Below are 23031 nucleotides of genomic sequence, written 5' to 3' on the forward strand. Positions count from 1 at the left end.
TAGAAATAATTTGTGAAAACTGAACAAAATTGTTTCATTCATATGATTTCTATGATATGGTCTAGCTAGCTAATGTAATGTTAACTGTCAGCACTCCTATAACGTTAGCTAGCAAGCTATATGGTTAACTTGGCACTATATAGCCAGCCTATATAGCAACCCAACAAAAACATTTTATTACTTAACTTACCTGAAAGAAAGTGTTCTCCCCAAACCTGGCCATGTGTCGTTGGCCAGCCTGTCCCCAGTTTAGTTGATGAGACCTCACTGTAAACGGACTGTAGGATCTGGGTTATCCTCCCTTTTATATCCATAGGTTCCGTCGGGTCTATTTAGACTTTAAATCGGGGAATCAGAAAAATCCTAATCCACCGTGTGCCTGATTATATTTGGCATTACAAGTTGGCTCACTATGTTCCGAACAGTGCAACTTTCCTGTCGAATGAATAAAAAATACTTCCAAACCAAACATTTTAGCATACAGTGATATGGTCATGGTGATCTACCATCACAGTATGGTGGGGCCACTGTTGCTAATGAGAGCTAATGTACGCTCCCTGGATAACAAACTCGATCACCTGAGACTACAGAGACTGCACTCATTGTGCAATGAGAGACTGTTGTGTCTATGTTTTTACGGAAACATGGCTGAATGAAAACATCCCAGACACGGCCGTTTAACTTGACAGACTCTCTCTCCACAGAGCTGACAGAATAACATCACTCTAACTAACATGATGTCAGGATGCTGTTGTTGCCTCCAAGCACTGTTTAGCAATAGCAGAGTTCTTATTGTTCAAATGCCGAGGACCACCTGCTGAGGGAATACACAAGTATTATCATGGTGGCGGTGTATATCCCTCCCAGTGCTAATACTAAGGAGGCCCTGAATGTACTGCATGACGTTATCAGCGAGCAGCAGACTAAACACCCCGATGCAGTTTTTATTGATTGGGAGATTTCAACCATGCCAACCTTAAAACAGTCATGCCAAAGTTTTTCCAACACATAAACTTTGCTATGAGAGGGAACAACACACTGGACAAGGCCTACACCAGCTAAAAGGGAGCATAGAAGGCATCCCCTCTCTCTCACCATGGCTCCTCAGACCACATCCATATGATTGGGACCCGCAGGGTCGGGGTTCTAATCCCGGTGTAGCCACAATAAGATCCGCACAGCCGTTGGGCCGTTGAGCAAGGCCCTTAACCCTGCATTGCTCCAGGGGAGGATTGTCTCCTGCTTAGTCTAATCAACTGTATGTCGCTCTGGATAAGAGCGTCTGCCAAATGCCAATAATGTAATGTAATGTAACATCTCTATTATGCGAACACCTGCACACAGACCTCAGACCTGGTGAAACAAGTCAGGAAACACATTAGTGTGTGGCCAGAGGGAGCACCTCAGCTCTACAGGACTGCTTGTAAATTACAGACTGGAACATCTTCAGAGAGGCAGCTACCCACAATCACCACACAGACCTACAGGAGTACACAGAGACTGTAATGGATTACATCAATAAGTGTACGGATGATGTAACTATGACCAGGAAAACCACTGTGAGCCCCAATCAGAAACCAGAGCGGGTGATGAGGCAGCTCTGAAAACTGCAAGGAACAATCTGTCTCAAGGAATTAAGAGAGCGAAGCAACAGTACTCCAGGAGGATTAACAACAACAAGAGACACAAGGCACCTGTGGCAGGGAATCCAGGCCATCACGGATTACAAAGCCCCCCACAGGTCTGTGACAGTGACCCCCCTCCCTCCCTAACCAGCTGAATGACTTATATGCACAGTTTGAGGCCACAAACAACACACCTGCCCTGAAAGCTATGTCACAGCCCTGCAAACAGGCTCTGTATCTCACCCCAACCAGTGTGAGGAGAGTCCTGTGAGGATTAACCCCCGCAAGGCTGCAGGACCAGACAACACACCTGGACGGGCACTCAGCGACTGCGCGGAACAGCTGAACCAGGCTGTTGTCCCAAAATGCCTCAAATCTGCCACCATAATACCTGTACCAAAGAAGGCCTCTGTATCATGCCTAAATGACTATCGCCCCATTGCACTGACACCCATCATTATGAAATGCTTTGAGAGGCTGGTCATGCAGCACATCAGAAACATCTTTCCCCCCACCATGGACCCCCATCAACATGCATATTGGGCAAACAGGTCTACTGATGATGCTGTATCCACTGCCCTGCATGTGGCACTAACCTGGAAAAAATCAGCCTGATCAACAAACAACATTCTGACTTCCGCTCCGCATTCAATACCATCATTCCACAACAGCTGATAGGGAAGCTAGGCACACTGGGCTTCAACATACCTCTCTGCAACTGGATACTGGACTTTCTCACCTGCAGGCCACAGTCAGTCAGAATAGGAGGCAAAGCATCAAGCACCACCACACTGAGCTCCTCTCAGGGTTGTGTGCTCAGCCCACTCCAGTTCACCCTGCTACCTCATGACTGCTCTGCCAGGTCCAGCTCCAACCACATCATAAAATTCACTGATGACACAACAGCGGTCGGACTTGTCACGAGTGATGATGATGTGCTGCTGTATAGAGAGGAGGTGGAGCATGGCCATGTGGTGTAACAACAACAACCTCTTCTTAACTGCGGAGAAAACCAAGAAGATGGTTGTTGAATGCAGGAAAAGTTGCAGTGTGCATACCCCGCTGACCACCAACAGCACTACTGTTGAAAGAGTCAACAGCACCAAGTTCTTGGGAGTGCACATTGCCGACGATCTGAACTGGTCCATCCACCCCACAGCTCTCACCAAGAAAGCCCAGCAACGCCTTCACTTCCTGCGGAGACTGAGACAAGTGAATCCCTCACCATCCATCATGACAACATTCTACAGAGGAACCATTGAGAGCGTCCTAACACACTGCATCACTGTCTGGTATGAGAACTGTACAGCCGCTGACCGTAAGTCCCTGCAGAGAAGTGAGAAGATCATGGGTGTCTCTCTCCCGTCCATAGCTGTCATATACATCGACCGATGTGACAAACACCATGACCTATGGAAAACGGTATTTCGCTCTCATGTTTGCCAAGTGTGTACTATGGAAGTGAAAATAAAAACGGATTCTGATTCTGGTTCTATTTACTGTAATCCCAGAATGTCAATGTGTCCGATCTGAACAACGTGTGGAGTAACAATTTATATTCTTGCTATTGTCAGTTGCATCTCACATACACTAATTCAGAAACATTTCTGTAGAGCCTATCCTATATGGCGCTTCACAAGTGGTCACATTGAAAAACTATTACTACCCACTGTAACATTTGTAGCACATTTATTGGTAATAAATATGACATTTGGAAACTGTTGGTTGAATAAATTCATCCATGCATGTTTACGTAGGCTACTGAAATAATTGTAGCTGCTGTGCTTATTAACAGTCATGCTGGTTTTATGTACAAATACATAAATCCCTGTTTTAAATAGCAAAATTTGTTTGTCCGATATGGCCACAAAAACAAACTGACATTTCGCAATCGGGGTAATGGTTTAATGGTTGCCATTTATATAGCGCCTTTATCCAAAGCGCTGTACAATTGATGCTTCTCATTCACCCATTTATACACACGCATGGCGATTGGCTGCCATGCAAGGCACCGACCAGCTCGTCAGGAGCATTTAGGGGTTAGGTGTCTTGCTCAGGGACACTTCGACACCGCCCGGGCGGGGGATCGAACCGGCAACCCTCCGACTGCCAGACGATTGCTCTTACTGCCTGAGCCATGTCGCCATGTCACATGATATGCATGATAAGAACGACACTGACTAAATATTTTTGGATAATTGAGGGAATTCAAGTTCCCTGCCATCTCCCCTTTCTGGATCTGGACAGTGTCAGATTTTGTAAGTTGGGTTTTCATAGTATGGGTGTGAAAAGACTTCTGCTGAAACATACATCATTGCACACTATGCTGGGGGAGTGGAGTTGTAGCCGTTTTGTTCCTACACTTCGAAAATGGGAGAGTGAAGGGAGGGAGTTGTTAGTTACTAGTAGCTAGTGATACAACTGTACAAAGCTATAATTAAGCTAGTCAACTTAAATAAAACATTTTTTTAAATGTGTATATATATATATATATATATATATATATATATATAGATATATAGATATAGATGAATGAATATGCTTTAACTGCAGACTTTCAGCTTTAATTTCAGGATATTTACAGCCAAATCAGGTGAACGGTGTAGGAATTACAAGTTTCTATATGTGCCTCCCACTTTTTAAGGGACCAAAAGTAATGGGACAATTGGCTGCTCAACTGTTCCATGGCCAGGTGTGTGTTATTCCCTCATTATCTCACTTACAAGGAGCAGATAAAAGGTCTAGAGTTCATTTCAAGTGTGCTATTTGCATTTGGAATCTGTTGCTGTCAACTCTCAATATGAGATCCAAAGAGCTGTCACTATCAGTGAAGCAAGCCATCATTAGGCTGAAAAATCTAAACAAACCCATCATAGAGATAGCAAAAACATTAGGTGTGGCCAAATCAACTGTTTGGAACATTCTTAAAAAGAAAGAACACACCGGTGAGCTCAGCAACACCAAAAGACCTGGAAGACCACGGACAACAACTGTGGTGGATGACAGAAGAATTATTTCCCTGGTGAAGAAAAACCCCTTCACAACAGTTGGCCAGATCAAGAACACTCTCCAGGAGGTAGATGTACGTGTGTCAAAGTCAACAATCACGAGAAGACTTCGCCAGAGTGAATACAGAGGGTTCACCACAAGATGTAAACCATTGGTGAGCCTCAAAAACAGGAAGACCAGATTAGAGTTTGCCAAACAACATCTAAAAAAGCCTTTACAGTTCTGGAACAACATCCTATGGACAGATGAGACAAAGATCAACTTGTACCAGAATGATGGGAAGAGAAGAGTATGGAGAAGGAAAGGAACTGCTCATGATCCAAAACATACCACCTCCTCAGTGAAGCATGGTGGCGTGGGCATGTATGGCTGCCAATGGAACTGGTTCCCTTGTATTTATTGATGATGTGACTGCTGACAAAAGCAGCAGGATGAATTCTGAATTGTTTCGGGCAATATTATCTGCTCATATTCAGCCAAATGTTTCAGAACTCATTGGACGGCGCTTCACAGTGCAGATGGACAATGACCCAAAGCATACTGCGAAAGCAACCAAAGAGGTTTTTAAGGCAAAGAAGTGGAATGTTATGCAATGGCCAAGTCAATCACCTGACCTGAATCCGATTGAACATGCATTTCACTTGCTGAAGACAAAACTGAAGGGAAAATGCCCCAAGAACAAGCAGGAACTGAAGACAGTTGCAGTAGAGGCCTGGCAGAGCATCACCAGGGATGAAACCCAGCGTTTGGTGATGTCTATGCATTCCAGACTTCAGGCTGTAATTGACTGCAAAGGATTTGGTTTAAGTTTGATTTATGATTGTTAGTTTGTCCCATTACTTTTGGTCCCTTAAAAAGTGGGAGGCACATATACAAACTGTTGTAATTCCTACACCGTTCGCCTGATTTGGATGTAAATACCCTCAAATTAAAGCTGAAAGTCTGCAGTTAAAGCACGTCTTGTTCGTTTCATTTCAAATCCATTGTGGTGGTAACTTATAAGCTTAGCTAAAATCTTTGCTAATAGTTATTGCCCGAATGGTATGGTATCTTTATGGTATCTTTTTTCCCCTATAACAAAACTTTTCAGGTGTTGTATCTTACTGTCATTGTGTTGCAGCTAACATTATGCAATTGAAAGTCTGAATACAGCTGATGACGATACCCTGGCAGTGAAAGGCTACATTTTCAGGGGTCAGAGAGCGGGTTGGGGCGAGAGCATAGGTGTATTTACGATGTCAGTATCTAGAGCGCCGTGTTAAAGTAGCCCAAGTGCACAATCAGCGTGAAATTCAGCAGACGTTACGGTAGACTGCAAAGAGCACTGTGTAAATGCACCGGCCGCTTCGGTCAGAACTATTCTCTTGCCATGGATTCACTCCCCCGAGTAAGTAATGATGCATTTTATTGTTAATCACAACGTACTACAAATGCGATAAAGTCATTAGTCAGCGGGCAATAAAATTGAATTGTGACAGAAATGTTGCATTTACACCGTAATAATAAACCAACAAGATGTCGTCTATATATACTGTATGTATGTACAAAATATACACACATATTCACACACACACACACACACACACACACACACTTACAACAAGGTCCCAAAGTATTTTGATTGTGAAATATTTTTAGTTGTTGTTTTGGCTGTGTACTCCAGCACCTTTCAAATGACACAATGACTTTGTGTTTAAGATGCAGACAGTCAGCTTTAATGTGAGGGCATTTGTCCTCCATATCTTTTAGAAATCTCTCCCCTCCCCCCCCTATTTTAAAGTACTAAAAGTATTTTGTCAAATTAACATTATGTATCATACAGTTTATGTTTAGTGCATGAAATGACAAGTCTGTGACTCATAGAAATCACCAGACGCTGGGCATCTTCCCTGGTCATGCTCTGCTAGACCTGTACTACAACCATTGTAAGTTTCGATATGGATGGAAATGGCCACTTGTGTATCTCATTTGGTTTACAAGGTATAATCCATGAATACATGTAACACACTGTAATTAGAGGTTACATACATCTTTATATCGGTGGTCTGCAGAATGCAGAATTCCGCGTTACATAAGCAGGAAAAAAAAATCCAGATTAAAATGTGTCTTGCATTCCAAAAACACAGATATTTTGATGTTAACTTTGTCTTATTAAAAGGTGCTGATTTGAGAAGCGACAGCAACTATGACTGACCCTGTGGAAATACATGACTGGGACGCGCAAGGTTGGTGGTTCGATCCCCAGTGTAGCCACAATAAGATCCGCACAGTCATTGGGCCCATGAGCAAGGTCCTTAACCCTGCATTGCTCCAGGGGAGGATTGTCTCCTTCTTAGTCTAATCAACTGTACGTTGCTTTGCCAAAATGCCATTAATGTAACGTAATGTAACACACACACACACACACAAACACAAACTGAGCCGTTGGAAATAACAATGTGTTTCTAAGCCGATCAGCTTTTGGCATCTAGCATGTGTTGTAGTTAGTATCATAATATTTACATGTTCCTGGGTAGCAGTTAAAGAAAGCAAGGGCCCAAGCACAGATCCTTGTGGTACTCCGTATCTAACCCTGGATTGATATGAGGAGTCAAATTGATATCGGTCTGATCGGTATGATCTAAACCAAGAGAGAGTCTGTCCACGGAGGCCTACAAGATTTTCAAGTCTATCCAACAGGATCAGGTGATCAACTCTGTCGAATGCTTGAAGCACAAGTAGAGATGTAGCCACTGTCAGAAGCGAGGAGTAGGTCATTGACTACTTTGACCAGGGCTGTTTCAGTGCTGTGGAAGGGTCTAAAACCAGATTGAAAAACGTCCAATACATGATTGGGGTGCAGAAATGAACAGAGCTGTTTTGAAATTACCTTTTCTAGTACTTTAGACAGGAATGGGAGGTTCAAAATGGGCCTGTAGTTGGACAAATCATTCACATCTAAGTTTGGCTTCTTAAGAAGTGGTTTGATGACTGCAAGTTTAATAGTCTGTGGTATGTGTCCAGATGCTAAAGAAGCATTGACAATATGTAGAAGTGGTGCTCCAATCATTGATATTAGCTCCTTCAAAAGCTTTGTTGGGATAGGGTCTAGAAGACAAGTAGAAGATTTTGAAGAATTAACTACGGTATTAAATTCAATGAACTCTATTGGAGTAAAAGAGTTCAGATAGGCCATCGGTCGTTCCAAGGATTCTGCATCTATGTGTTGAGTGGATGGAAGGACAGACCCTATAGGAGGGGTGGCAGAAGAACTTTGAATCTTGTCCCTGATTTTTATAATTTTGTCATCAAAGAAATTCATGAAATCATTGCTACTAAATTATATTGAGACACAGGGATCAACATGATTCTTAGTCAATCTGGCAACAGTTTTAAACAGGTGCAAAGGATTGTTTCTATTTTCATCAATTAAGGTAGAGAAATATGATGAACGTGCTGTGGAGAGGGTGTGTTTATAGGTGAGTAGGCTGTCTTTCCAGGCATGGAGGAATACCTGCGATTTTGTAGAGCGCCATTTTCTCTCAAGTTGGCATGAAGCTTGCTTGAGAGCACAAGTATGGTCATTGTACCAAGGTGCTAATTTCTTATGGCAAACTTTTCTCTTCTTAAGAGGTGCGATAGTATCCAGGGTTCTGCAAAGTATGTTATTTATGTTGTCAGTCAGCTGAATTGAGTTAATGCTAGTTGTGTATGCATTTTGGCTGGAGCCAAGGAAATCCCCACAGTGCACAAATGAGTCTGGGAGCTCATTAATAAAAGCATTTGCAGTCCTGGAGGAAAGCGTACGGCTAAAGTAGAAAGTAGAATCTGGTGACACATGACAAACTTGTGAAAGTTGAAAAGTACTTAAATAATGGTCTGATAACACAGGATTTTTTGGCATGACTGCTATATTTGCTATTTCTGTGTCATAAGTTAAGACCAGATCAAGAGTATAGTTATGGGAATGTGTAGACTGATGTATATATTGATCAAAGCCAATAGATTCAATGATAGGTAGGAATGCTGATCTGAAATGATCACCATCACTATCCGTGTGATTACTACTTTATCTGAATTAACAACGAGGCTGGAAAGGAAATCGGCAAACTCAAGTAAGAATGTATGGCCCTGGTGGCCTGTATACAAAACAGACTGTTTTTCTGTCCGGATGAGGAAACTGAGAACAAGCACTTCAAAAAAAGTTAAAATCGAAGCCAGATTTCAAAGTAGCATGAAGATTGGAATTATATACAGCAGCAACACCTCCTCCATGACCCGTCAGACAGGAAACATGAGTATAACTGTAACCGGGAGGGGTGGATTCATTTTGGGCAATGTATTCATAAGCCAAGTTTCAGTTAAACATAGGATTTCAATTTGATGATTGATAATTAATTAATTTGCTTTTGGAGCTAGTGATCGGATATTAATCAATCCAATTGTTAGCTCAGTTTGGTTAGCAACATTATAAGTAGAATGACAGGGTTTGATTTTTTTTAGATTAGCCACACAAACACCTTTAGCGAGGCTTAATTTAGGTTGGGGTACAGACACTGTCTCAATAGTATGAAACAAGGGGAACAAGCAATGGGAACAAGCAGAAATCTGTGTCTGCTGCCTTGGCTCTGGTGTGTCAAGAAATTGAATTTGAGACTGTAAGATAAATTTCTAGAGAGAAGAGCAGCACCCTCCCACAATGGTGAATACCATTTCTTCTCAAAAGACCAGGCCTCCCCCAAAAGGTATTCCAGTTGTCTATGAAGCCAACACCGTTTGCAGGGCAGCAAACAGACAACCAGTGATTTCATGATGTTAATCTGCTGTATATTTCATCACCAGCAGACCAGAGCAAATAACTGACCTAGACATCCGTTTTGCCAGATCACACACCGATTTAAAATTATCTTTGGTGATCTCCATTTGCTTCAATTGGACATAATTAGTAGAGTAGTAGTAAAATAAATAGAAGAGGGGGCAACATGGCTCAGGCAGTAAGAGCAGTCATCTGGCAGTTGGAGGGTTGCCGGTTCGATCCCCCGCCCAGGCTGTGTCGAAGTGTCCCTGAGCAAGACACCTAACCCCTAAAATGCTCCTGACGAGCTGGTCGGTGCCTTGCATGGCAGCCAATCGCTGTCGGTGTGTGAGTGTGTGTATGAATGGGTGAATGAGAAGCATCAATTGTACAGCGCTTTGGATAAAGGCGCTATATAAATGCTAACCATTTACCATTTAGTGCCGACATGAATAACAATTTTAGAATATGTATGATTACCCTTTGCCAGCACTTTTAAATTTGCCTCGACGTCAGTCGCCCTAGCCCCAGGATTACATTGTACTATAGTCGCTGGTGTCAATAAATTCACGTTTCTTAAAATAGAGTCGCCAATTACCAGAGTTTTTTCAACAGGTTTCACAGCCGGTGGGTTGCTGAGGGGGGAGAACCTGTTGGAAACTTGAATGGATTGTAGGTGCACTGGTGGCTCAAGTTTTCGACAACATTCCCAAACTGTAATCCAACCGCCTTGCTGCAAAGGCTCTCCCCGGGACTACCTGGAGACAGACTAACTAGTGCATCCGGAACCAAGAATTCTCGAATTTCGGTACGGATGCGAGTTTCCAATTCAAGAACCTTCTCTGTCAGCCTAGCATTTAACCTACACTTATCACGGGTAAAGTTATCATTAACTGCGGAGAAGAAATAACTAAACATATCGCACACAGAGCAGAAGACAGCCCAAGAACGAGAGGGAAGGACAGGGTGAGAGATGGGCGATACCGGCGAGCCGAAAACCGGCATTAGACTTCGTAAATTACTTACGTTTTTATCTGCCTGTATTTATTCCGTGTGCTGGTGGATGATATAGGACGTGGTGGGAACTTGGAGCGCATGGTTGATGGTGGAGTAATCCAATTATTATTTTCAGAGTATAGTGTCAAAAATAGAAGCGAAGTTCAGCAACTGTTTGGAGAAAAACGTGCCTCTGGTTCGAACAGCAAACAGGAAACAGCGTCAACAGGAGGAAACAGCCAGAAAAAAATTAGGTAAATATTCAGTTGTTATATGTACTTAAAATGTAGCAATTATGTGGCTTGTTACTTTCTAGTAATTAATGCTCTGTAAAAGAAACAAAAAGAGGTAATCACTTTACATAAGTACATAGTGTATTGTGGCACCCCTGCTCCTGCATGTTGTCCCACGTGGGTGGAGAACCCTGGAGGGGCCCGTGCAGGTCAACCGCGCAGACGTCACACATTGGGAGAGGTGGGCGAAGGAGTATATCTGCCTAGAGAGGTGATGGGGAGATCAGCACCTTGGAGAGAGATCCCACTACCTGCGGTCCAGGACCCCGGACAGCGCACGTGAGTGAGCAGAGTGGAAAATCACTGACTCAGCTGCAGCCTCTTTTCCTAATGAGCAGGGAATGGGATTTAAGGAGCGGTCGAGGCTGCAGCCAGGTTCAGTCGGTGCTATTCCTGAGCATGTGAGAGTGTTGAAGGCAGAGAGAGGAAGAACCAGCAACGCCCTGCCATACTGAAACTGAGGAAGACCCTACCTTCACGGACGGCAACACCGAAGACCTGGAAACGGACTCCGGTCACGTGAGGCAGATAAAATCCCTTCCTATTCACCCCCTGTCTTTGAGTTTCCCGCCAGCCCTGACGCGGCCGAAGAGGGAAGGAGGGAGGAAGCCCTGGAAAATACCCCGGTCTGGGAAGAACCTTTGTTTATTTTTTGCCTAAATGGCCCCTTTTATTTCTCCAGTTTTCCCCTACCCTTGCCCTGAGGGGGGGCGCTATCACCGATACCCCGAAAAAAAAAAAAACACAGAAAAAATAAAAAGAAGTATTTTTTCTGACATCTGCTATCTCCTGTGTTGGTTTCTAGCTGTGCCCCAGGATCCACCCCGAGGCACCACAGTATATCTGAACTAACGGTAGCAGCCACAAAAATCAATACAATGTTCAGACACTCTCACTTTAAACATAGTTTTTGGTTTGAATAGCCTCTATACTGCTGCCCCCTAAAAGCCTTCTTCAAATGGCTGATTGAGATACCTCCCCACCCCATGGAGATTGTTTGTGATGCCACCTGGCTGATGTTTTGTGGGTTTTTTTCACAGCTCTCACAATGTTTCTGTTATCAACTGCTGTTGTTTTCCTTGGTCGACGTGTTCAATGTCTGTTGCTCAGTACGCCAGCAGCGTCTTTCTTTTTCAGGACATTCCAAATTGTTGTCTGATTGATTTCCCCTCTTTTCTAACATTAAAAATTGACTGCTTCTCCCAAAGACAGCTTTTTTGTTTTCATGTTGGTTTATCTTCTCTTATAAACCAGCCGATGTTAGCAGTTGATGTTTGCTTCTAAAGCCAGACCGGGATGTAACGTTACAAGCAATACATTATAACATGTTAACTTCATGTAGGGAGGGCAAAACTGAGTTTTAGAATGTAGACCGTTGTGTGTGCACGTGAACTCAACAATACATTTCTCACAGAAAACGTTTATCCACTTCACAGCAGTGGTAATCTTACAAGACGTAAGTGCTTGTGTGTTGTTTGCCTCTACTTGTCCCCATATTAGGTTAGTATGATGTAACATGAGGCAATTTTGCCATAAATAGAACATACGTTGAGCCCCACAGCGCACTGGTTTAAATCAGATAACAAGAAAGCAGAAAAGTAGCAAGCTAATTCAAAAGGAAAAGTAAGCCTTGATTTGAAGCGTCATATTCTTGTTGGATTCATGTCATCTTGTAATTACGTCCAGTGCATGGAAATATGCAGAGAGAGCACTTTTACTTTCAATTCCCAGAACATCATCTTCATTACTACAAGGAAATTTGGCCTGAAGTGCCTTTCCTAATGATAATGTTTCTTATAGGCATGCTTGTGAAGAATTACACAGAGTTCCACTGCTCTTTCTGTGTTTTCAGTTGGTTGGCTACTACTACTACTGGTGACAAAAATGCTGAAATTTAGCTAAATGAAATTTTTTTTTAAAGAAACTTGCTAGCTGCTTTCTAGGCATTTAAACGAGTGATGGACATATCTGGTTAAAAAAAGTTAAGAAAAAACAAAAACAGAAAAACAATACCATGCCTTGCACATGCATTGCCTGCCCCAAACCCACCTCCCCCGCAACCAGTCATTTCCTGCATAAGCACAGATGAGCTATCTAAGGGATGCTAATTGAGCCAGCTTCTCAGAAAATCCATCTTTTTATTTGTTGCACCAGGAATTAGCAACAAACAAATGAAAACATAAAATAAGTGCAAGTGAAAACAAACAGGATAAGGACTTTACCCTTCCTCTTGAAGGCAGAGCTGATCAGCACCAATGGGGTGTTTATTTCGGGATCAGATGACCCCCCATGGCTCCCTGTCTCAGACATCCCATGGTCTCCACACAGTACCAACAGGTTGGGCAAACTCCCTTCCATCTCCTGTGGGTTAAAAATTATGAACATTAAGTTAGTTTTTTTGCCCCGTCTCCAAAAACATACAGTGGTTTCGGGTTTCATTTGGCACTCCTGTCTCGGGAGACCTAATGGGTTGTGACATATTTCCATATATTCTTTTCCCCAGAGTAACTAGTTGTTCGCACAAGCACCAGGTGGCAAATGTGAGCCTCTAATCCATCGCTGTCTGAAATATTTTCAATGTTTCCACAGTAGGGGGCAGCAGAGTCTCACATTGCTAGTATCTGTCTAGGTTTCAAGAACAATTCACCAAAACGCCACCAAACTAGCCTACTATCTAAAGATACTAAAAATATTTTAAAATGTTAGGTTTGAGGTGATCACGTACGGTCTGTGTACAATTTGTCCAATGTTACAATTGTGAAGTATGAGTGGGACATTTGTAACAACAAAAAATAAGTACATAAATCCTTAATATGAGCATTATTTTCCAGGACAAAAAAACAATTAAAAGAAAATAACCTATTAGGAATGCCATTTATTTACTTTATTCCAAAGATTGGATGACTTTTTTGTCTCATCTGCATTCTGTGAGAGACAAAGATTGCACCTATTACAAATAAATCCATGGTTCAAACTATTTATGAGAGCTGTGTATAAATATGAACAAAAACATAATCATGATGTAAATAACCATATCTATCTTGTTCATTTGTTTTAAAACCAACCACAAGCTAGCAAATCTGATTCACTATAAAAGTGTTTCAGTAGCCTAGCATATGCTAAAACCATATAGTGAATATCCACATACAGTGGGGCAAAAAAGTATTTAGTCAGCCACCAATTGTGCAAGTTCTCCCACTTAAAAAGATGAGAGAGGCCTGTAATTTTCATCATAGGTACACTTCAACTATGAGAGACAGAATGGGGGGAAGGAATCCAGGAAATCACATTGTAGGATTTTTAATGAATTAATTGGTAAATTCCTCAGTAAAATAAGTATTTGGTCACCTACAAACAAGCAAGATTTCTGGCTCTCACAGACCTGTAACTTCTTCTTGAAGAGGCTCCTCTGTCCTCCACTCGTTACCTGTATTAATGGCACCTGTTTGAACTTGTTATCAGTATAAAAGACACCTGTCCACAACCTCAAACAGTCACACTCCAAACTCCACTATGGCCAAGACCAAAGAGCTGTCAAAGGACACCAGAAACAAAATTGTAGACCTGCACCAGGCTGGGAAGCCTGAATCTGCAATAGGTAAGCAGCTTGGTGTGAAGAAATCAACTGTGGGAGCAATTATTAGAAAATGGAAGACATACAAGACCACTGATAATCTCCCTCGATCTGGGGCTCCATGCAAGATCTCACCCCGTGGGGTCAAAATGATCACAAGAACGGTGAGCAAAAATCCCAGAACCACACGGGGGGACCTAGTGAATGACCTGCAGAGAGCTGGGACCAAAGTAACAAAGGCTACCATCAGTAACACACTACGCCGCCAGGGACTCAAATCCTGCAGTGCCAGACGTGTCCCTCTGCTTAAGCCAGTACATGTCCAGGCCCGTCTGAAGTTTGCTAGAGAGCATTTGGATGATCCAGAAGAGGATTGGGAGAATGTCATATGGTCAGATGAAACCAAAATAGAACTTTTTGGTAAAAACTCAACTTGTCGTGTTTGGAGGAGAAAGAATGCTGAGTTGCATCCAAAGAACACCATACCTACTGTGAAGCATGGGGGTGGAAACATCATGCTTTGGGGCTGTTTTTCTGCAAAGGTACCAGGACGACTGATCCGTGTAAAGGAAAGAATGAATGGGGCCATGTATCGTGAGATTTTGAGTGAAAACCTCCTTCCATCAGCAAGGGCATTGAAGATGAAACGTGGCTGGCTCTTTCAGCATGACAATGATCCCAAACACACCGCCCGGGCAACGAAGGAGTGGCTTCGTAAGAAGCATTTCAAGGTCCTGGAGTGGCCTAGCCAGTCTCCAGATCTCAACCCCATAGAAAATCTTTGGAGGGAGTTGAAAGTCCGTGTTGCCCAGCGACAGCCCCAAAACATCACTGCTCTAGAGGAGATCTGCATGGAGGAATGGGCCAAAATACCAGCAACAGTGTGTGAAAACCTTGTGAAGACTTACAGAAAACGTTTGACCTCTGTCATTGCCAACAAAGGGTATATAACAAAGTATTGAGATGAACTTTTGTTATTGACCAAATACTTATTTTCCACCATAATTTGCAAATAAATTCTTTAAAAATCAGACAATGTGATTTTCTGGATTTTTTTTTCTCATTTTGTCTCTCATAGTTGAGGTATACCTATGATGAAAATTACAGGCCTCTCATCTTTTTAAGTGGGAGAACTTGCACAATTGGTGGCTGACTAAATACTTTTTTGCCCCACTGTATGGCACAACTGTAATCTGTTACAACTATGCTTCATAGGGACAGACTTGCTGTTTTATTGCTTTTTAATTTATAAGAGTAAGGAATACAAGTGAAATATATGCAGTCTTGGAACCAGGATATAAATGATCAAAATGGTATGCATTTTGGTTAAATGAGCACAAACCTCAAAGAGCAAACCAAAAAACACCAATTCATGCATTTACTTAAGTCTGTGAAAAACTATTAAGGGACAGCACAGTGCAGATATGAACAAATTTATGCATTCCCGTGCTTCGAGTGGTTTCGGAAACTTCTGAGCAAAAGTATTGGAAGTGTTGCTGCCCAGATGTGTCCTGTTTGATTGAATGGTTAAACAAATAGTTCTGAATGTCTACTCTTGGTTTTCGACTTAGGTTTTGCCTGTGATCAAAACATGAATAAAAATATTGTCATTTGTTTGTGCTGCATTTGTGCCGTAAAAATCATCATTTGTGCTGGTATGGATTTTAAAATATATTTCACATTATATTTTATGAGCTGTGACATCAGTTTGCACCCCAAGTAATTTCGGTCTCGGTCGTTTGTTCTAAATTTGTATTCATTTCTGCTATTGAAAAAAACAAATGTGCTCTGTTTATTCTATAGATATTAAACATTACATTTTCCACCGCATCATTGTCCAAATCGCTCCAAAGTAGTTTGTTCATTTGTGCGGAGTTTGTGCTGTATTTGTTTTGTTAAGTGCCATTAGGTTTATTTAGATATGAAGTGTTTTATTATTAGCCATGATGTCATCTTCCACCTCAACATGCTCCAAGTCATTTGTTTGTGCTGGGTTTGTGCTCATTTGTGCCGCCGAAATTATTGTGTCGGTATTCTTTTTGAGATAGACATGATGATAATGATTCAGGCTACTAAGATACTTTCAATAATCAGTAGAGAAGGTAGGAAGAGCTATCCTCACTGTCCAACCAGTTAAACCACCCAAAGCACTGTACAATTGACGCTTCTCATTCACCCATTCACACACCGAAGGCAATTGGCTGCCACGCAAAGCACCAACCAGCTCATCAGGAGGGTTAGGTGTCTTGCTCAGGGATACTTCGACACACCCAGGGTGGGATCAAACCAGCAACCCTCCGACTGCCAGATGACTGCTCATACCTCCTGAGCCAATGATGCTCCGATTTTATTAGCCTTGTTTTCTTTTCCACAAGCACTCTTTGGCCGTGTTCAACTTCTCTTGATCGGCACAGATTAAAGTATATCACGGTTTATTTTCTGTCTTACAACAAAACCCTTTCAGTTGCAGTGGCGGCTCCTGAGCTCAAAATCAAGGAGGCAGAAAATATCCCCTTATCCCGTTAGTCAATAACTAATTATTGGTCTTGACCTTGACCTGTTAATCAATTTTCCTTGATTAACAAGTTTGCCAATAATGGGAATAATCAATTGGCAGGTAAAGACATTTATTATTTTTTCACACCATATGAGAGAGATTCAAATATTCAATTTCTGCTCAATATAATTAATTTTAGAGGGACGATGTTGTATTTACAGCATGCACAAAACTAAGCTACTGCTTTCCAATAAAGTTATCTAACCTGTAATAATTGACGCTTGTTTAAATGACAAAATTAGCATATTGATAGATACATCTTTTCCATGAAAATTCTTGCAGTTCGAGTGCGGAAAACAAAGAGTAGCCACATGTATCAAAGATTTTCAATAACGTTGATTGAAATGTGTGCAAATAGAAGTGGCAGTAATATCCTGTACAGCAGATGTCCAGGACCAGCGGACTAGACTATCAAAGGTGCCCAAATGAATGAATGACCTTTTTTATAGATATACAGTACTGCGCAAAGGTTTTATGCAGGTGTGAAAGAATGATGTAAAATAAGAAAGCTTTAATAAATAGAAATGTTAGTTTATTTTGATCAATTAACTAAATGCATGAAGATGAGAAGTTAATGAACAGAAGAAAAATCTAAATCAAATCAATACTTGGTGTGACCACCCTTCACACAGCATCAATTCTTCTAGATATACTTTTTTTTGAAGGAACTCGGCAGGTCCAAACATCCTGGAGAACTCGCCACAGTTCTTCTTTGGATTTAGGCAGTCTCAAATGCTTCTGTCTCTTCATGTAATCCCAGACAGACTTGATGATGTTGAGATCAGGGCTCTGTGGGGGCCATACTATCACTTCCAGGACTCCTTGTTCTTCTTTGCGTTGAAGAGTTCTTAATGACATTGCCTGTATGTTTGGGGTCGTTGTCCTGCTGCAGAATAAATTTGGGGCCAATCAGATGCCTCCCTGATGGTATTGCATGATGGATAGGTATCTGCCTGTACTTCTCAGCATTGAGACCATTAATTCTGACCAAATCCCCAACAACAGAAATGCAGCCCCAAACTTGCTAGGAACCTCCACCATGCTTCACTGTTGCCTGCAGACACTCGTTCTTGTACCGCTCTCCAGCCCTTCGGCGAACAAACTGCCTTCTGCAACAGCCAAATAGTTCAAATTTTGACTCATCAGTCCAGAGAACCTGCTGCCATTTTTCTGCTCCCCAGTTCCTGTGTTTTCGTGCACAGTTGAGTCACTTGGAGTTGTTTCCACGTCGGAGGTATGGCTTTTTGACTGCAATTCTTCCATGAAGACCACTTCTAACAAGACTTCTCCGCACAGTACCTGGGTCCCACTGGTTTCTGCCAATTCTGAGCTGATGGCACTGCCGATTGCGAAGGGAAGTAAACATGATGTGTCTTTCATCTGGTGCACTAAGTTTCCTTGGCTGACCACTGTGTCTACGGTCCTCAACGTTGCCCGTTTCTTTGTGCTTCTTCAACAGAGCTTGGACAGCACATCTGGAAACTCCTGTCTGCCTTGACATTTCTGTCATTTTCTTGACCTTGCTGATGCAGTATAACTACCTTGCGTCTTGTTACTGTGCTCAGTCTGGCCATGGTGTATGACTTCTGACATTAAACTGTCTTCAGCAACCTCACCATGGAAGCAGAGTTTGGCTGTTCCTCACCCAGTTTTAACCCTCCCATGTAGCTGCTTCTGTTTCAGTTAATGATTGTGTTTCAACCTACATATTAAATAAAGAGTGGTCACACCAAATACTGATTTGATTTAGATTTTTCTTCCGTTCACTCACTTCACATTTTGTTCACTGATAAAATAAAAAAATTACATACCTGCCTAAAACATTTGCACAGTACTGTAAACACTCACCGAGCACTTTATTAGGAACATTTTTAACTTAACACCTACTTATTCATGCGAATATCTAAACAGCCAGCAGCGCAATGCATACAATCATGTAGATACGGGTCAGGAGCTTCAGTTAATGATTACATCAATATCAGATGGGGAAAAAATGTGATCCAAGTGACTTTGACCATGGAATAATTGTTTGTGGCAGACAGGGTGGTTTGAGTATCTCAGAAACTGCGGATCTCCTTGGATTTTCATGCTCTAGAGTTTGCAAAGAATGGTGCACACCTTCACAACCACACAACTTCAAAGTTGCACACCTCCCCACGCTGGCCGAAATCAAATTTGCTTTTCCAAAGGCCAACCTTTCAGCTAAAAAGGGGAAATATGTGTGTGATTACATCTCTCATGACAGAATTCAGTCAGCGCTTCCAAGATTTTTCTATTTTTGAGAAAGAAATCAAGCTGTTCTCGAATCTCTTCCTGATGGATGCAGAGGAAAAGTCTGCAATTACAACTTATCGAAATGCAGTGTGATAATTCTCTGAACAAATCGGCAGAAACGCAGCACAAATTAATGACAATATTTTTATTAATGTTCTGATCACGTGGGGTGGCAACGTCACAAAAACATCATTTTTAACAGGAGTGGAATATTTGCTTTCAAGAACCTGCTCAAGTGATTCACATGTTTTTCCAAGTTAATATTCTTTGGTTTCTTGTTTTGCATAAATTAGATGCATAAGAGGATGTAAAGTTCCTTATGAAGCCCTTAATGGCCAGCCAAACATATATAAGGTCCTCAACAGAGTCTTTATTATCGTAAATAAATTTCACTAAATCATCCTTGAATTCAGTAACAAAATGTTCTGCAAAAGGGTTACATTGAAGCGCCAGCGTTAGGATTCATGGTTACTAAAGCTTATCTGTGTGACTAGTGGGTCATGATCGGACATAATCGCCGGTAAGATTTTGACCAGAGCTGCACACATACTTATAGAGCTAGAGAGAAGGAAACAATCAATCCTGGAGTATGTTTTATGACATGCAGAAAAACATGTATAATCTTTAACACTAGGATTTTGTACTCTTGATACATTAATGAGATTAAGGTTTTTTGCATCGATCTATCAAGTTTCAGGTCAACAACTGCATTGATTTATCATTACTTGTATTTTCAATAACTAAATCTAAATTGCTTTTCATTAAAACAATGGATCCCTTTGATTTAGAACCACTATAGGTTGATGGTATTCCTCTCTACGAGGTATTCCTCTCTACGTAGTATTCCTCTTGTCCCTACGTAGTATTCCTCTTGTCCTCCCTAGTTCCCTCCATGTGTTTCCTTCCCATCCCTGTCCTCTCTCCTCTCCCCAGGTCCCAGTCAGGTAGAAGGTTCGCTTCCCGCCAACAGAATATCTCAAACCTCATCTTCCCTCCCAGATCCGCAGGTATTGATCTCTGTGTGGCTGGTGGCCTCTGGAACTGCCAGTCCGCCGTCCAGAAAGCAGACTTCATATCTGCCTATGCCTCCCACCTCAACCTTGACTTTCTTGCTTTAACTGAAACGTGGCTCTCACCAGAGAACACAGCCCCGGCTGCCCTTTCCTCTGCCTTCTCTTTTTCCCCACACACCCAGAACCTCTGGCAGAGGAGGAGGCACAGGTCTCCTAATCTCATCCTCATGGAGATCTAGTGTCTTCTCCTCATCCTTCGCCTTCTCCTCTTTTGAATTTCATGCGGTTTCTGTTACTTTGCCGTGCAAACTGTTTATTATTGTTGTTTATTGCCCCCCGGGTCCTCTGGGGAGCTTCTTGGATGAGCTGGACATCCTCCTTAGCTCCTCACCAGTCAATGACACCCCCCTGATCCTCCTGGGTGACTTCAACCTCAACTCAGAGTCCACCCAGTCTACCTTTCTCTCCCTCCTTTCTTCTTTTGACCCTCATTCTTTCCCCTCCCACCCACAAAGCAGGCAACCTTCTTGACCTCATCTTCACAATGAGCTGCACAACAACCAACCTCTCTGTAACACCACTCCATATATCTGACCACTCCTTCATCTCTTTTTCTCTTCCACTCTCCTCTAACACCCATCCATCTCTCCCACCATCCACTGTCACCTGTCGGCGGAACCTACGCCACCTGTCTTCCTCCACCCTCTCATCTACAATCCTCTCCTCCCTACCATCCGCGGAGTCTTTCTCTCGACTGTCTCCCGATGATGCTGCTACAACTCTCATGTCCTCCCTCTCATCTTCCTCTGTGTCACCTCACCACCAAACTAGCTTGGGCCTCCACCCAAGTCCTTGGCTTTCTGATGCTGATGAACTGCGGGCAGCGGAGAGAAAATGGAAAAGGTCCTGTCTCCCCAGTGATATGGCTTCCTTCCATGCCCTCTTATCATCTTTCCATTCCTCTGTCTCTCTAGCTAAATCTTCCTTCTTTCACTCGAAAATTAACGTGGCCGCCTCTAATCCCTGCAAACTGTTTTCAACCTTCTCCTCTCTTCTGGCCCCCCCTCCCCCCCACCCCCCTCATCACTCACAAAGAATCTTGGGGTGACTCTTGATAACTGCCTCACCCTGGCTCCACAAGTATCCTCCACTGCCAGAACCTGCAGGTTCTTTCTGTATAATATACGCCATATCCGTCATCTCCTGACGGAAAAAACCACCCAGCTCCTAGTCCAGGCGCTCGTCATTTCCCGCCTGGATTACTGCAAATCCCTCCTAGCCGGTCTCCCAGCGTGTGCCATCAAGCCCCTCCAACTGGTCCAGAATGCTGCAGCCCGCCTGATCACCAGTCAGCCCAGGTCGGCTCGTGTCACCCCGCTTCTCATTGGCCTCCACTGGCTTCCTATTGCCGCACGCATCCGATTCAAGGCCCTAGTGTTGGCATTTCAGGCTGCTAAGGGGACTGCCTCACCTTACATACAAACCTTGATCACTCCCTACTCCCCAGCTAGACCACTGCCAGCTCTGGTCGCTTTATGGTTCCCTCTCTATGTGCACCTGGTGGTCGAGCTGTACGTTCATGCCTGTTTTCCATTCTGGTTCCTCAGTGGTGGAATGACTTGCCTACCACTGTCAGGACAGCAGAATCCCTCCCCCTATTTCGACACAGACTCAAAACACACCTTTTCAAACTGTACCATAGTCCTATCTCCTGATTTCCCCCGCCCCCCCGTTTCTGATATCCCTATCCTTGTCTAACCCAAGCAATAATATTTTTGCACTTATGATGACGACTATATGCTTAGAACAGCATTCCAAGGAGCCGCGGTGGCGCAACAGGCTAAGACGCAGCAGACTTGCGGTTGCAGTTTGCTGCAGTTGCACACCGGGTTCGATTCTCGGTCCTGCCAAAAGCCAAGTTTGGCCGGCTCACGTAGGGCAGCAATAATTGACTCGCTGCTCCAGAGGGAGGGACTTGGCAGGGTTATTAGATCGCCGCACAATAAGCACCTCGGGCGCCTCGGAATCACGGCAACGGGCACGAGACGAGACGGCTTGAAGAAGGCGTGTCGCTCTCATTCAGGCCGCCGAGGGACGGGGTACGGGCGGTACATCTAATACGACAACCTCCAATTGAATCAGACGAGGTACAATTGGCTACCAAATTGGGAGAAAAAGGGAAAAATCTGAAAAAAAAAAAGAACAGCATTCCATGTGTATTTTCCTAGTTATGGATGTGATGCTTTGAACCTATACACTTCTAAGTCGCTTTGGATTAAAAGCGTCTGCCAAATGACAAAAATGTAAATGTAAATGCAGCTACTTTGTAAACTCTGTCTTGCAGACGTGGCACATCTTCTGTGTATAAGTGAGATTCCTGAATGAACGCGATGTCTACATTCTGCCGCCTTAGAAAATCTAAACATTTTACTTTTTTAACCTTTGTGTTCAAACTTTGGATATTCCAACTTAGAATAGATAGCTTAACCATTATCAAAAACATGTCTTACATTAGAAACAAGGACAGAATAAAATTGTAATCTTGGTCCGGTGTAACGGTCATCACATATTGCAATACACAGTAAACACTGAGTAAAATTCCCTCCCCCCTCCCATGGCTGCCAAGCTTACATATTCCAAAACTGGACACAATCAGAAAGAAGAGAAAAAACAGACCAGTACGCTGTGAATTGTCCCTCATCTGCATGCCGGCAGGCCATAGGCAATCTAAGCAGAGCACAACACAAAAGTTTGATGGCTCACCATCGCAAAACTAGTCCGGGAATCAAGCAATGCCCTCCATGCTGTTTGATTCAGGTTCTTCTTCTGAAAATACAAGCATTTTCCGACTCATCTGGTTCTGGGTTTATTCAACCCCGAAAAGCTTCAGCATCCTGAGACAGTCGCTCACCCTTG

At 42.9% G+C, this 23031-nt stretch overlaps 1 protein-coding gene across 5 annotated transcripts in view; it reads right to left on the minus strand.

The window, feature by feature from the left end:
* pigg (phosphatidylinositol glycan anchor biosynthesis class G (EMM blood group)) overlaps positions 1 to 23031 on the minus strand; it is a 142674-nt gene that overhangs the window by 71520 nt on the left and 48123 nt on the right. For 4 of the 5 annotated variants that reach the window (XM_061252011.1, XM_061252010.1, XM_061252012.1 and 1 more), the window contains one exon: positions 12920 to 13058. In XM_061252011.1, coding sequence (XP_061107995.1) covers positions 12920 to 13058 — 139 coding nt within the window. Of the gene's footprint in view, positions 1 to 10434; positions 10700 to 12919; positions 13059 to 23031 lie in introns of those variants that run through there. The other variant, XM_061252013.1, reaches the window with a different exon arrangement.

This window comes from Conger conger, chromosome 8, assembly GCF_963514075.1.
Source record: "Conger conger chromosome 8, fConCon1.1, whole genome shotgun sequence".
NCBI classification, from domain to species: Eukaryota; Metazoa; Chordata; class Actinopteri; order Anguilliformes; family Congridae; genus Conger; species Conger conger.